Raw genomic sequence first — 14988 nt, forward strand, 5'->3', positions numbered from 1 at the left:
GGAGGTTAAGATTAGAGTCTGTTAGATTAACTACTAGGATGCAGGGATGGGAGATGATTTCCTTCGTTTTGACTGGGTTTGTCCTGGGCTTTCTCCTTTTTGTCGCTCCTGTGGCTGCTGTTTATCCGCGCAAAGCTGCGGTGCTGCAGCATGCAGCCAATAAGATCCGGACTGGACTGTGTATGTTTTATTATAGCATGCATGATAATAGTGTTGTTTTTTATCTGTAAATGTTGATTTGGCTTTGTGAGAATTCACATATTGTCACCTAGCATTCACGTGACTCCTCGGATGCAAAGAGTTTGGTGGTTGAAACTGTTTATTCTAGGGTTTATTTCTGCATTAAAATGTGTTATTATAACATGAAAATAGTTTTGTTTTTTTCTGTGTACATGTTGATTTGGCTTTGTGAGAATTCACATATTGTCACCTAGCTTTCACGTGACTCCTCGGATGCAAAGAGTTTGGTGGTTGAAACTGATAATCGTGTTTATTCTAGGGTTATTTCTAACAAACATACACTGACAATCAGCTCCTCAGAGTTTGGTGGTTGAAACTGTTTATTCTAGGGTTATTTCTGCTTGAAAATAGTGTTTTTTTTATCTGTAAATGTTGTTCTCTTTGTAAGGATTAAGATATCCCAACCTAGCATTCACGTGACTCCTCGGATGCAAAGAGTTTGGTGGTTGAAACTGTTTATTCTAGGGTTGTTTCTGCATTAAAATGTGTTTACGCATGGATTATTCGTCTTTAATTATTAAGACACTGTTATATATTTATCCATACAATCCTATTAGTCTGTATAGTATCCATCTAACACACATATCAGCTCCTCAACTGCACTTCACTTTTTTTCAGCTCTTTGCCCAGGTGACCACAGAGATCCAATACGGGTTTTCCCACAAACCACATGACAGAAAGCTCTCCAGTCCATATCGAGCCACAAAGCAACGAGCAGCGCTCTTCTCTCATAACTCACTGTGTTTTATGTCGTTGTTGGACAGATATAGTACCTATTTTGACTTTGAGATCAGAAGACAGCTTGAGTTGGAGGACAGTCAGAGGAGATGATGTTGTCTCTGTTCTGTCAGTGTCAAGCTTTCCATCAAATTCAGCTGCTGTGGAGGAGATCTGTGTGTGTCTGTCAGCAGCAGGCAACATGTCCTCTCTGCAGGAAACAGCGAGGAAGAAAAAACATATTAGATTTGTTTTTCTTTATCCATTAATGACTTAGTTCCATTGTGTTTTAATTTGTGAGAGTTTCCAGCACATGCAGCCACACTGCTGAGCTGCATCATGGTTAACATCTGCACTCCAAATAGCTTGAATTATTCACTATGATAAGACAAATAGAGAGCAGCAACACTTGAATACAAATAAATGCATAAATAAATAAATTACTAGATAAATAAATAAATAATCAAATAAGTAAATACATAAATCAATATGTCATTAAATGCAGCAAAATAATATTAAAAATTAATGAATAAATAAATAAATGACTCGATAAATAAATAAACAAATAAGTAAATACATAAATAAATATGTCATTAAATGCAGCAAAACAATATTAAAAATAAAATTAATTAATTAATAAAAAAATAAATGACTCGATAAATAAATAAACAAATAAGTAAATACATAAATAAATATGTCATTAAATGCAGCAAAATAATATTAAAAATGAATGAATAAATAAATAAATGACTCGATAAATAAATAAACAAATAAGTAAATACATAAATAAATATGTTATTAAATGCAGCAAAATAATATTAAAAATGAATGAATAAATAAATAAATTACTCGATAAATAAATAAACAAATAAGTAAATACATCAATAAATGTCATTAAATGAAGCAAAATAATATTAAAAATAAATAAGCCATTAATTAATTGATCAAATGTGTCATAAATTGATATTTTTGTTGTAATTTGCTTCTTTCTTTATCTTTGTATTAATTTCCTTATTTATTTACTCTTCTGTTTAATTTTCTCTTTTATTTATTAATGTATTTATTTTTTATAATTTTTTTAAAATGATTGGTTAATTTTTGCATTTATTTATTTTTGCAGTAACCTTTTTATTTATTTATGTATTTATGCATTTATTTATTTATGCACGATTTTCCCTTTGCATTTCCCCAAACTTATTTAATGCTGTATTCTTTTCTTTATACATTTCTTTTACATTTATTTATGCATTTCTGCCTCATTACGCAAATGAGGGGGCTAAAGATAAAATAAATAAGAAATAAATGCCAAAATGAATAAATAAATATAAACAAATACCAAAATGTAAAAATGTATCTGAATAAAAACAAATAAATAAAAGGAAAAAATTAAATGAGAGTAAATAAATAAGGGAATTAATAGAAAGATAAATAATGATGCAAATTAAACAGAATATCAATTTATGTCACATTTTATCAATTAATTAATGGCTACATTTATTTTTAATATTATTTTTGCTACATTTAATGATGTTTTTATCTATTCATCGTGTAACATATTTATTTATTCATTTATGATTTAGGCAGGGATGAAGGAAAAATCACTCATCACATGTCATCCACACTGAGGCCTTGACCCTCAAAAGCCTTCACATTCGCAGCAGCAGGGTCCAACATATTCAATAACATATTTTAGCTCATTATTCCTGTTGGTTATTGAAATGACCTCTTGATAATGAGGTATTTATTTCAAGGTAAATAAACAGCCAGTCAAATAATTAAAGTCCTTGTAAACATACATTTTCATAAGAAAACCAGTAATTGGGGTCAGCCAGATCATCTGATGGAGATGTGTAATAAATACAGCGCATTCTTGAAAATTAATTAACCATTTAACCCCTTAACATCTAGTTTTTTATTTCCCATTAAGTAATTTCAAGGTTGGAAAATAAGTACATGTAGTAATCCACACCGTCTGACATGATCACATACAGTTATATCAGCTTGTTCCAACAGTATATGATGTTTACTCTGAGTGAAATACCCAAGACTATGTTTTTATGGTTGCACCATACTGTCACACATTTCCTGTAAATTCAGCTTGACTTTTTTGTTTGTAATGATTGGCTCACCAGCAGGTCACTCTGGTTGAAATGGGTTTTTAAAAAATCCCTAAAAGCATATATTTGCAAAAGAAAACCAGAATCACATCACCAGGGTCTGCTAGAGCAGTGCTTTTCAAAGTGTGGTCCTTGAGGTGGTTCTAGGGGATCCCCAGCAAAAAGGGGAATTATTTATTTTCACTTTTGAGTAACACAATGACAGAATGTATGTCTATTTTCTTTTTCATACTTTATTTTCCCCCCTTTTTTTTGAGGTTGTTTTCATATATACAAATTACAGTTCGTAATTACAATAGTTTATAAACCATTTTTTTAAGTAGTTCAGCATTCAAAATTGAAATAAAATTAAGAAATAATAATAATAATAATAATAATAACATTAATAATAATAATAATAATAATAATAATAATAATAATAATAAAGATAATAATAAAGATAATAATAAAAAGAAAGAATAAAATTAAAAATAATAATAATAATATTAATACAAAGAGAAAATAATAATAATAATAATAATAATAATAATAATAAAAAGAAAGAATAGAATAAAAAATAATAATAATATTAATACAAAGAGAAAATAATAATAATAATAATAATAATAATAATATTAATAATATTAATAATAACAAATTAAATAAACGAATAAGTTAATAGAAAAAAAGAAAAGAAAAAAAAGGGGGGATGTGGGGAGGCGCAGAGTTATAGCAATATCATTTACATGGTCAGGTCACATCCAGGCATATGTAAATGTGGATGGGTGCTAACCCATGTAGCTACATTTTTCCTTCCGTCAGAGTCCATCTCTTCCAAAAACATCCTCCATATTCCTTATTTTGTGAGTTCCCTTTTCCATAACTTTTACTTCTTGAATTAAACTTTTCCATTTTATAAAATCTGGGGGGTTTAGTTTTTTTTCCAACCTTTTGTTATTTGCTTCAGTGCTGTAATTCTGAGTATTCTAAATAAGTAACGTTCATCTTTACCGAGACCAATTGGAGGTTTTATGCTCTGCTTTTAAAATACAGAGGTTTTTTGAAACTCATGTCTATTTTTGGTTGAATACACTTTCTATAATAAAACATCTAAAAGCAATAGGGCTGTCCTCAACCAAAGAAATTCTTAATAGACTAACGCTCGTACGATTTTGTTGACTAATTGATTAGTTGATTTGATCAACAGATCTGTTTCTCCACAAAGAATCACACAAAAGCACCACTTTAAATCTTGTGTTTACCTGAGATGTGCTTATAAGTTTCTTGGAAATAACTCATTCAGCATGAAATGTGTAATATAATGGTTCATACGTCTTTTAAATAGTTCACAAAACTGCTTAATATGCTGTCGATCTTTTCACTTAGAACAATTGTATAGAGCTGTATTACATTCATAAATCTGTTTATTAATTCTCTAATTCCTCAGGAAAAATTCCTTTAATGTTAACTCAAAAACATTTTATACTTTTCTCATACCGGCTGTGCTGCAGCACCTCTTTCGGTCAGCTGGCCCTCTCTGTTGTGATTGGTCAACGGAACGAAGGCAGGTCATGTGCAAGTGTGTTACTTAGTGACATCACCACGTTACAGAAGAGAAGGCAGGACTTCTGAGCATGGCGTTTCAGGCAGTTCAGGAGCAGTAACTCCCTTTGGCGTGGACTTTGTAACTTTGCAGTCCTTTTACAAATATATAACATAACACACTAAAGTAAAGGGGAAAAGCAGAAAAGCATAACATGTCCTTTTTAAGTAAAGAATAAGGAAGTTAGATTGAGTCAGTGTGCATAAAAAAAGGCTCCAGGCTCTGAAAACTCCGTTAAAACAATCTTATAACGTGTTAATTTTAACTCAATGGAGAAGTAGCCTACTGTATGAGCACTGTGGTTTGAGTCTTAAAATTATCCCTTGTGAGAATCTCATGGCATTGTGCATTTCTTTGAGTAGATGGTGACTCATTCATTCAGATTGCACACCCATTACTGTAGGAGAGAGACAGAGAGAGAGAGAGAGAGAGAGAGAGAGAGAGAGAGAGAGAGAGAGGAACAGCCACCTACCAAGTGCCAAACTTGAGGCCAACCTCTCCTCCTCTCCTCCTCTCCTCCCATCTCATTCTTTCCTATATGGGCACCCACAGATGGATTCGCAGACACTGCAGTAACAGACTGAACAGAGTTGGAGAACTAAAAGGGGAAACTCAGATCACAAGATAATAAAGCCGATTAAACAGAGAAGTCTACGAACACACTCGGAGCAGAGCTTTATCTTCTTCTGAACAGCTTTAAAAAAGGTAAATATTCCTGTCAAAGTTGACATCTTTTGTGCAGAGAGGCTTAACTTTGATCTTTGGGTGGAGTCGACAACCTCTCCCATGTCTTTTGATTCATTCTACTCTTTGTATGTTTTATGTCTGTGCACTCAAAAGAGTTGGAAGTTTCTGGAAGCAGTTGCAAACTCTACAGTGAATTATGTTTTCTTTTCAATTCTAAACTTGCCGTTATGGCTTTGTACTGTATTCTGTATATACTCGTGTAGAAGTTCACTGATCACTTCAAAGTGAAAATCTATTTATAAGGATGGATTATAGGCGTGTGTTTCATCATTGTTTTCTGGATTCAGTTGAATTATAACAGTGGTGGATGTTGAATGTAGATGGATTTGTAGACTCAGTGGTGGACTGAGGCTGTCTGAGGGGCAGGGGCGAAGAAATAAAAAAGGGCACCAGCTGCACGTGGTGGGGCACGCACAGCAACGCACAGCAACGCACAGCAACGCACAGCAACGTTCAGAACGTTTTCTAGCATGTAGGGAAGCCTTTATGGCACTGCATCATGTTTTCTCCACTGGAAGGGCCCCCTAGAGGGCACTTTATCACATTTTCTCCATTGGTAGGGCACACTAGAGGGCACTTTATCACATTTTCTCCATTGGTAGGGCACACTAGTGGGCACTTTATCACATTTTCTCCACTGGTAGGGCACCCTAGAGGGCACTTTAACATGTTTTCTCCACCGGTAGGGCACCCTAGAGGGCACTTTATCGTGTTTTCTCCACTGGTAGGGCACCCTAGAGGGCACTTTATCATGTTTTCTCCACTAGTAGGGCACCCTGGAGGGCACTTTAACATGTTTTCTCCACTGGTAGGGCACCCTAGAGGGCACTTTATCGTGTTTTCTCCTCTGGAAGGGCACCCTAGAGGGCACTTTATCGTGTTTTCTCCACTGGTAGGGCACCCTAGAGAGCACTTTATCGTGTTTTCTCCTCTGGTATGGCACCCTAGAGGGCACTTTAACATGTTTTCTCCACTGGTAGGGCACCCTAGAGGGCACTTTATCGTGTTTTCTCCTCTGGTATGGCACCCTAGAGGGCACTGTATCACATTTTCTTCACTGGAAGGACACCCCCTTGAGTCCACCAGTGTGTAGAGTAAAATGCATGGCCAATTCCTCCATACTCCTAGGTAAAGTCTTGTTTATATTGTACTAAGTAGCCTATGCACTACATAGGCCTACAGTGTAATGCCAGTATGAAAAATAAACGTTCAGAATAATTAAGTTGATATTCATGTCTGTTTCTTGAAAGATAGAAGCACAATGGCGACACCGAAAAACACTCCCCGAGGTGCCAACACACCACTGTCCCCCAACCGCATCACCCGGCTCCAGGAGAAGGATGACCTGTGCAACCTCAACGATCGGCTGGCCGTCTACATCGACAAGGTGCGCTCTCTGGAGAGCGAGAACGCCGGCCTGCGTCTGCGCATCACCGAGTCGGAGACGGAGGTCAGCCGGGAGCTGACGGGCCTGAAGGCCGCTTACGAGACCGAGCTGGCCGATGCCCGTAAGACTCTGGACTCTGTGGCCAAAGAGAGAGCACGTCTGCAGCTGGAGCTGGGCAAGCTGCGAGAGGACTACAAGGAGCTGAAAGCAAGGTGGGTTACACTGATAAGAGTGAGGGAGTGGGGGTGATTGTAGGGGTGTAACAGGCCCTGAATTCTTTAAAAGCACCCATGTGTGTCTGCAAGATGTAGTTTATTCACAATTAAAGCCAGACGATGTGACTTTTAAAAGACTTTATAGCCTTCTTTCTTACAAAAAGATCATAAACAATAAAACCCACGTTCACTCAATTCAACACACTCAGGAGTTTTGCTGTTGCAGACCCACATGGTCTGCAATGACCAATAGCTAATGGTGGCTAGTGGTTTGCTAATGTTAGCAAACTTTAGATGCTGTGTAACCAGTGGGAAACCTCCGAGTCTGAAAAGTGAAGCCAATTCGGAAGTGCCTTAAACTTGCATTCTTTCTAATAGCCAGCAGGGGGCGACTCCTCTGGTCTATGAGAAAAATGAGCCTACTTCTCACTTGATTTATTACCTCAGTAAACATTGTAAACATGAGTTTATGGTCTCAATCACTAGTTTCAAGTCTTCTTCAATACAGCATGATGTTCATTTAGTAAATGATGGTCCCATTTAGAGTCACATAGACCATAAAGCAGGGGATGCTTTAGGGCGGGGCTACCTTGTGATTGACAGGTCGCTACCTCGGCGTTGTCCGGTCTGGGAGTTGTCGAACTTTAACCCTTTCACAGTGTGTTTTCAGTTCATGAAAGTTAATTGTAAATCCACCATCTAGTGTCAAATCTAATTGCAACAAAAAAACAAATGCTGAACTGAAGGCTTCAACGCAGCAGTCCACAAACCAGTGGGTGACGTCACGGTGACTACGTCCACTTCTGATATTACTGAGTCAGTTTGCTGTCCTGATGACTCTTTTCTACACTACTGTTTTAGTATTTACTATTATCCCATAATTAGCAGTTGTTCAGCAAAACTAACATTAAAGCATTAAAGTCAGAATTACCAAACTTTCTTGGAAAGTACTACTTACAATATAACTGTAGACATCAGGTTAGAGCAAACATTATGCAACTGGTTGCTTCTTTTCCAAGATTATAAAGGTTATAAAACAAATCAGCCTGGTATACTCTTTAATGTAATGAAAAGAACCAGATATTTTGCTGCTTTGAGGCTTCTGAAAGCCCCATTTTCAACAAAAGCTTTCCCAGTTAAAGGCATCTGTTTGTGCATTAAAGTCTGAGTGAGAGAGTTTGTGATTGTGGTGTTAATATTTAAAACATGTCTGCATGTAATCAGCAGCAGCAGCAGAACACAGTTACTCATTAACTTTGAATAGCTGATGCTTTATTGCCGACACTCTGCGAGCGGCGCTGTCCTGCTGCCGGGGCGGCCACTCCCTGGCTTCAGCATACCCTACCCATTGCTCACTGCAGTTTGACGTTGGACTTCTACTCCGTCTCCTTCCCATGCTGCCACATCCAGAGCCCTGATGACTAACTCTTTCCCCAGTTTCTCCTCCTTCACCACAGTAATCACTATGCACACAATACGTGGCAGTGTTTGGAGAGGGCTCCACTCTTGCCTCCATTATTTTTCCATAAATATTGAGAAGACGGCCGATGTGTGTTTGGCAAAGCCAAGCTGTTGCCATGGCAGCGTCTCAGCCAAACACCAACGGCTGTGGTTTGTGGCTACCGCATAACATGGGACTGGACGTGGATCATTGTGGCCTATGAGTCATATGCACCGAGGTCTTTCCCGTTCCTATCCAGGATACATTCTTATTCAAAAATAGCTCAGATTTGTTTCATTAGTCTGCGTCAAGGAAACTGTAGTAATTCAGTTTCCACTTGGCTCTTAAGTTACAAAGCAAAATGGCAAAACTATCCCCAATCTATTCACTGGAATAACCTCCATCAACACATCCAGGATGGTGAAACTTAACATAACATGAGACTCTCTTTGTCTTTGCAGGAACACCAAAAAGGAGTCTGACCTGGCTGCAGCATTGCTGAGGCTCAAAGACCTGGAGGCCCTGCTGAACTCCAAGGATGCGTCCTTGTCTACGGCTCTGGGAGAGAAGCGCAGCCTGGACGTGGAAAACAGGGACCTGAAGGCGCAGGTTGCCAAGGTAAACTCAAACCCACGCTCAATTTGTAGCTCAGTGGAAACACATCTGGGGTCAATCTTTCTGCAGTTAGCCTACAAGCTCACTAACTCTTAGTTTGTCCCTCATAAACGCCTCTGTGTTTTCCACTTTGTGATAATGAATGTCAGCTTATCAAAGACAATTACAACCCTATATCAGCCTTAACCACCAGCTCTTTAGTTTTTCCAGTGGAGTTTTGAAAGGAGCTCATGTAAGTCCAGGACTTACATACATTTTTTTCCGAGTAAAAATGAAATATAATATTCAGTAGTGGTGTGTGTCTGTGTGAGCAAATGAAGCTGACTTCAGCCTTTCTGTCATAGCTGCTTGAGCTCCAACATCTTGATTAAAGAACAGTCTCTCTACTTTCCTGCCCTCCAACTGTATTTACTGAATATTTCTGCACTCTGCTGCCTGAATGTTTGTGCACCGCCTTGCACTAATATTCTGTTGTGCTTTCTTAGCTGGACACCAGTTTGGCCGATGCCAAGAAGCAGCTGCAGGACGAGATGCTGAGGAGGGTGGACGGAGAGAACCGCATCCAGACCCTCAAAGAGGAGCTGGAGTTTTCCAGGAGCCTCCACTCTGAGGTCAGACTCCCTGAGAAGTTATTTTTCATGAATTAATCATTTCATCACTTCATCAGCATCCACCTGTTTGTTAAAAAACAAACAAACGTGTGTTCATAGTTGTTAGTGAAATTGTTTTTGTGATTCTCCAACAGGAACTGCGGGAGACAAAGCGACGTCACGAGTCTCGCATGGTTGAGGTGGACAATGGCCTAGTGCAGGATTTTGAAAGCAAGTTGGCCGAGGCGCTGGCAGACATGCGTAGCCAGCACGAACTGCAGATCAAAATATACAAAGATGAGATTGAGAAGACCTACAATTCCAAGGTAGAGCATCAATTTTACAACAATTGTAAGGTGAACTTGAACTTGTGGTCTTCAGTGGAGGATAAAATATCAGTAAGATGACAAACAGCACTGAATAAATACAGTATATCCAAAACATACAGATAGGAATGCACTGTTTTGATATGACAGTTTCATTATGGAGCAGCCATGCAGGTTCACAAACTAGTACAAATGTATGGAGCCAAAGAAGTGCCTTAAAAAACAATTTTCAATTATTTTCACATTCATTTATTTATGTATATATTTTTTAAATATATATTTATATTCTTTTTCATATAAATTACTCTTTTTTTAAAAATTTTAAATAGAGTACATGTGTGCAGGAATTGACTACTCAGCCTGGGCAGGAAGGCCCGCCCAAAGCCAGTCGATTGACAACTTTGCCCTTCAAGAAATAGCAAAAGCAACAGGGAAAAGAATAAAGAAAAGTAAAGGGATAAAAATAAATAAATAATATTTTATAAAAATACAAAAAATACATAAAAAGTAATTTAAATGCAATAAAGAAATAAAGAAATTAAAAAATATTAAAAAAAAATACAAATAAATATATACAAAAATAAATGAACAAATAAATGTGAAAATAAATGAAAATACTTGTAATTATTATTTTATACTTTGTTATTTTTCTTTTATCTTTATATTTCCTCATTAATTTATTATTTTATTTATTTCTCTTTATATTTCCACATTTATTTATTTTTTTATTCCTTTACAGATTTATTCCTTTTTATGGCACTCAGAGTGCAGAGTTATTTAATAATTAGTATTTTAGTCATTTTCTACCTTGTTGTTTCTTTCTGTCAGCTGGATAATGCCCGTCAGTCAGCGGACAGGAACAGCCACCTGGTTGGAGCAGCACACGAGGAGCTGCAGCAGACACGAATCCGCCTGGAGTCCATGTCCTCTCAGCTCAGCCAGCTGCAGAAACAGGTGATCTGACACGAGCAGCTCGCACAGATTCTTATTGTGACGTATGCCTAATAATGAAAACATGGTTGCATGGCATGCATTATGCACATATGCCTTTTAAGATTTATAACAAAAGGGTTATTATGTGATGTTTTCCCTCATTTAATTTTTTTTTTTTTATATACAGTACATCCAAAACATACAGATAGGAATGCACTGTTTTGATATGACATTTTCATTATGGAGCAGTCATGCAGTTTCACAAACTAGTACAAATGTATGGAGTCATAGAAGTGCCTTAAAAAATAATTTTCATTTATTTTCACATTCATTTATTTATATATATTTTTTAAATATATATTTATATTCTTTTGCATATAAATTACTCGTCTTGAGATAACTTCTGTTGTGATTTGATGCTATACAAAAATAAATTTAATTGAATTTAATTTAATTTAATTTTTCTTAGAACAAATAAACACTTGGCTGAACTTTACAAAACACACAGTAGGCCTATTACGCTCATTATTATGTGGCCAAAATGTCACTTAGCCCATCTTCACCCAAAACTATAATTACTAATTACATTGTATTTTTACTGTGTGTGGTTAGTGGTTCCTCTGAAACTGTGTTTTCAGACTTATTTGTCTAATTAAAGTCTGACAATAACTGTGTGATTCTTCTTGTGTGATCCAGCTGGCGGCCCGCGAGGCCAAGTTAAGGGACTTGGAGGATGCCCTGTCTCGGGAGCGGGACACCACCCGTCGCCTGCTGGGGGAGAAAGACAGAGAAATGGCCGAGATGAGGCAGCAAATGCAGCAGCAGCTGGATGAGTACCAGGAGCTCCTGGATGTCAAGCTGGCTCTGGATATGGAGATATGCGCTTACAGGAAGCTGCTGGAGGGAGAGGAGCAGAGGTATGTTGGCCACTCACAATTTCAGAAAATAAGAGTGTTGTAGTAGTGATTTCCTCTGTGCTACACTTTTCTCCTGCCGGTTAGTAAACGTCATCATGTCTGTCCCCGCAGGCTGCGTCTCTCCCCGAGCCCTCCGCCCACCAAAGTGACAGGAAGTCGTTCCTCTACTTCAGGAGGTCTCTCTCGATCAGTCCACTACAGCAATCAGAGCTCTCCTGCCAAGAGGCGCCGCCCCAACGACACCGACAGCGAGGCTTCGAGCATCGCAGGTGGAGCTGTGGCCCGCACTCGCATCGCCCAGCAGGCCTCAGCCAGCGGACGGGTCACCGTGGACGAGGTGGACCTGGATGGGAAATACGTCCGACTCAGCAACAAATCAGATGAGGTGAGAAGAGGAATTAACAATTCAATACTATCTAAGAAATCCTTTGTGATGGAAACTAACTGCTCTCTCAGTTGGTCAATAGGAACATATCGTCTACAGTGTTCTGACATTGTTATTTGACACGCTGACATTTTAACCCACGTTCAGGATCAGAATTTGGGGAACTGGCAGCTGAAGCGGCAGGTGGGCTCTGGTGCTGCCATCGTCTTCAAATTCCCGGTAAAATTCACCTTGAGGGCCGGCCAGAGGGTCACGGTAAGCAGCACCTTTACTCAGCAGAATCACGAATCAGCACAGCGACGAACACAGTTACAGATACCTCACCCTTACCTTACCTTACCTTCACCACGATTGACAGATCTGGGCCTCTGGTGCTGGTGGAACCCACAATCCTCCCTCTGACCTGGTGTGGAAGACTCAGTCCTCTTGGGGCACCGGAGACTTGTTCCAGACCACCCTGATCAGTGCCAATGGAGAGGTATGTTACATCTATCAGTCAGACTTATGGTACTTTATAAGTACTATGATTACATCAAGTAAAGATAAACACTATAATACTTTTTCCTCCAGGAAATGGCAATGAGGAAGGTCACCCGCACACAGTTTGAAGAAGATGATGATGACATGGTGAGAGAAATTGTATTGATAACATATGTACGCATAACATGGAAATCTGCAGGACCAAAAGGCCGTTAGAAGCAATCGCCCGGGGGCCTAATTTTCAAGGGGCTGGTGTACTTTGTATTAGACTCACAACACATTAAGAATCAGAAAATGTGTTCTCATTAAATGCTGTGATATTAACACTGAATCTGTCTCTTTGCCTCAGCAGGTGGCTCACAGCACCTGTGGAGACAGCGAGTACAACCTGCGGAGCCGGACGGTGGTCTGCGGCTCCTGCGGACTTCCTTCAGACAAATCCGGCAGCAACTGCTCCGTGAGCTCAGCCTCCCGCTCCTACCGCAGCGGAGGCCTCTCCGAGGGGCTACTGCCGCACTCCTACGTGTTCAGCGCCAGCACTCCTCGCAAGGTGCAACACATACTATAACTCCCTTTAAAAAAAAACTCATCATGCAAAAGCAAGAGTGTTTTTCTACATTTAAAGTGATGTATGTGTGATGATGAAAGTAACTTTGTCAATCTTTCCTCTCAGACTGGAGCCAGGCTGGAGAACTGTCCAATCATGTGAGCCTCTTGGATCCACGCTGAAACACTTCCAACTCTATTAGTCGTCAGTTAGTACTTTAGTTCTTTAGTTAACAGTTGTAGTTATTAGTTTCAGTTCATGTATTTTGGAATAATTTTCAATTATCGTATGCAATAAAACTTTTGTACTGCTTTTTTTATAATGTACATAGGCATGGTTATGAAATATTTTCTTGAATTTAAATGGTGATTAAAGCAAGTCACTTTTTGTTTGTATTGGTGACATTAAGGTTTGGAAATATCTACCAGACTTCCACCTATAGCAGTAAAATATGATCCTACCAGCTACTTTAACAACTTAAAACAACTGTGTGGGCTAATTTATTCTAAACGCCTTGTTTACTAGTAAAAGAAGGTTGTTGCAGGTAGATCAAATCATACTTTCTTGTGCTTTTCATATCACAGTTAAATCAGATTTGTATTACATTCCGTAAACATACTGATGCAGCAGGGTTGCAGTAAATTCATACATTTTTTTGTGTTCAATTATTTTGAAAAATACATTTATTCTGAAAATAATTTGCTTCTGTAGTTAAAGGGGACATATCATGAAAAACTCACTTTCTCAGTGCTCATACATTTGGGTATCTGGAGCACCTATCAACCCGCAAACTGTCAAATAAGACAACCCAGTCAGTTTTTTTTGTGTGCTGCCTAGATCAGATTTGACATTATGAGAAAAATAATCATAATAATAATCTCTAGTCTTTTTTTTTTTTTAGCATTAAAGCATGTTCTAGTAGAAAACCAAAATACAAAGTATGAACCTGGAAACGAGCACGATATGTCCCCTTCAAAGTAAATTGACCCCAACCTTGCTACAGAATATTGTGTATTTTTTTTTGTTGCTGATATTAATAAACATTTTTTCAGAATTTGTCCTGTTCAACAATAATGATGTGATAGCTGTTTAAGTACTTGCCTTACTATAGTACAGAAATATTATGATGGGCAGACTGTATTAATTGTGGGGTTAAATGCATTTGATTGACTGACTGTGGCTGTCTGACTGTGATTCATTTGTCTGAATGGTCCTTTTAAAAATCTGAGACAACAAAAAGTAAATATTCTAAATTTTTGAGCTGTTTATTTAAAACCACCAACATTTATAAACATTAACCCAAGAAAAATGTTTACCCCAGATTATTGTATCCATACATCAACTTCATCCAAAACAGGAGAAATCTGAGTTTAATATTTTCCTTTTTCAGGTGTTTTTCAATATTATATTTATTGTTTTTTTGTTAATTTTGAAACAACAGAACAAACATTCACAAACGTCCCCAATAATAACATTCTCGGTACAAAGAAACTTAACAAACCTAATATGAATATAAAATAAGCCAGTATAGAAACAGGAAAAACACATTACATACAACAAATAGATAAATAAGTAAAAAGTATATACACAAGTAAAAAAAAATTAAATTAAAAACAATAAAATAAAATAAAATCTATTTATATATACATATATATACTGTATATTTTCAGGTGTCTATTACAAGAAATAATACTTTTTTATAGTGACACCTGTGGTGTAAAGCAATACAGCACATTTAGCCTAAAAGAT

General features: G+C 37.6%; 1 protein-coding gene across 5 annotated transcripts; it reads left to right on the forward strand.

Moving 5' to 3' along the window:
* The first annotated feature begins 3 nt into the window (after positions 1–3).
* Positions 4–14293, forward strand: LOC119503756 (lamin-A-like). Of its 5 annotated transcripts, none has more exons than XM_037795724.1 (13): positions 4–180; positions 6654–7002; positions 8908–9064; positions 9547–9672; positions 9807–9977; positions 10806–10931; positions 11607–11827; positions 11939–12212; positions 12360–12467; positions 12571–12690; positions 12783–12839; positions 13042–13242; positions 13366–14293. In XM_037795724.1, the coding sequence occupies exons 1-13, from the start codon at positions 39–41 to the stop codon at positions 13399–13401; spliced, it is 2088 nt and encodes a 695-aa protein (XP_037651652.1). In that variant the 5' UTR covers positions 4–38; the 3' UTR covers positions 13402–14293. The 5 variants fall into 5 exon arrangements, with proteins under 5 accessions (XP_037651652.1, XP_037651653.1, XP_037651656.1 ...); XM_037795725.1 differs by having other exon boundaries at positions 13045–13242; XM_037795728.1 differs by having other exon boundaries at positions 62–180; positions 6658–7002; positions 13366–13401.
* The last annotated feature ends 695 nt before the right edge of the window (positions 14294–14988 follow it).

The sequence above is a fragment of the Sebastes umbrosus genome, chromosome 15 (assembly GCF_015220745.1).
Source record: "Sebastes umbrosus isolate fSebUmb1 chromosome 15, fSebUmb1.pri, whole genome shotgun sequence".
NCBI classification, from domain to species: Eukaryota; Metazoa; Chordata; class Actinopteri; order Perciformes; family Sebastidae; genus Sebastes; species Sebastes umbrosus.

Excerpts from the sequence above, each read along its gene's own strand:
- LOC119503756 (XM_037795724.1), top strand. The coding sequence starts at position 39 with ATGCAGGGATGGGAGATGATTTCCTTCGTTTTGACTGGGTTTGTCCTG. Across the intron at positions 11,828-11,938 it reads CTGGAGGGAGAGGAGCAGAG|GCTGCGTCTCTCCCCGAGCC; the intron begins GTATGTTGGCCA and ends CTGTCCCCGCAG. Across the intron at positions 13,243-13,365 it reads GCGCCAGCACTCCTCGCAAG|ACTGGAGCCAGGCTGGAGAA; the intron begins GTGCAACACATA and ends CTTTCCTCTCAG.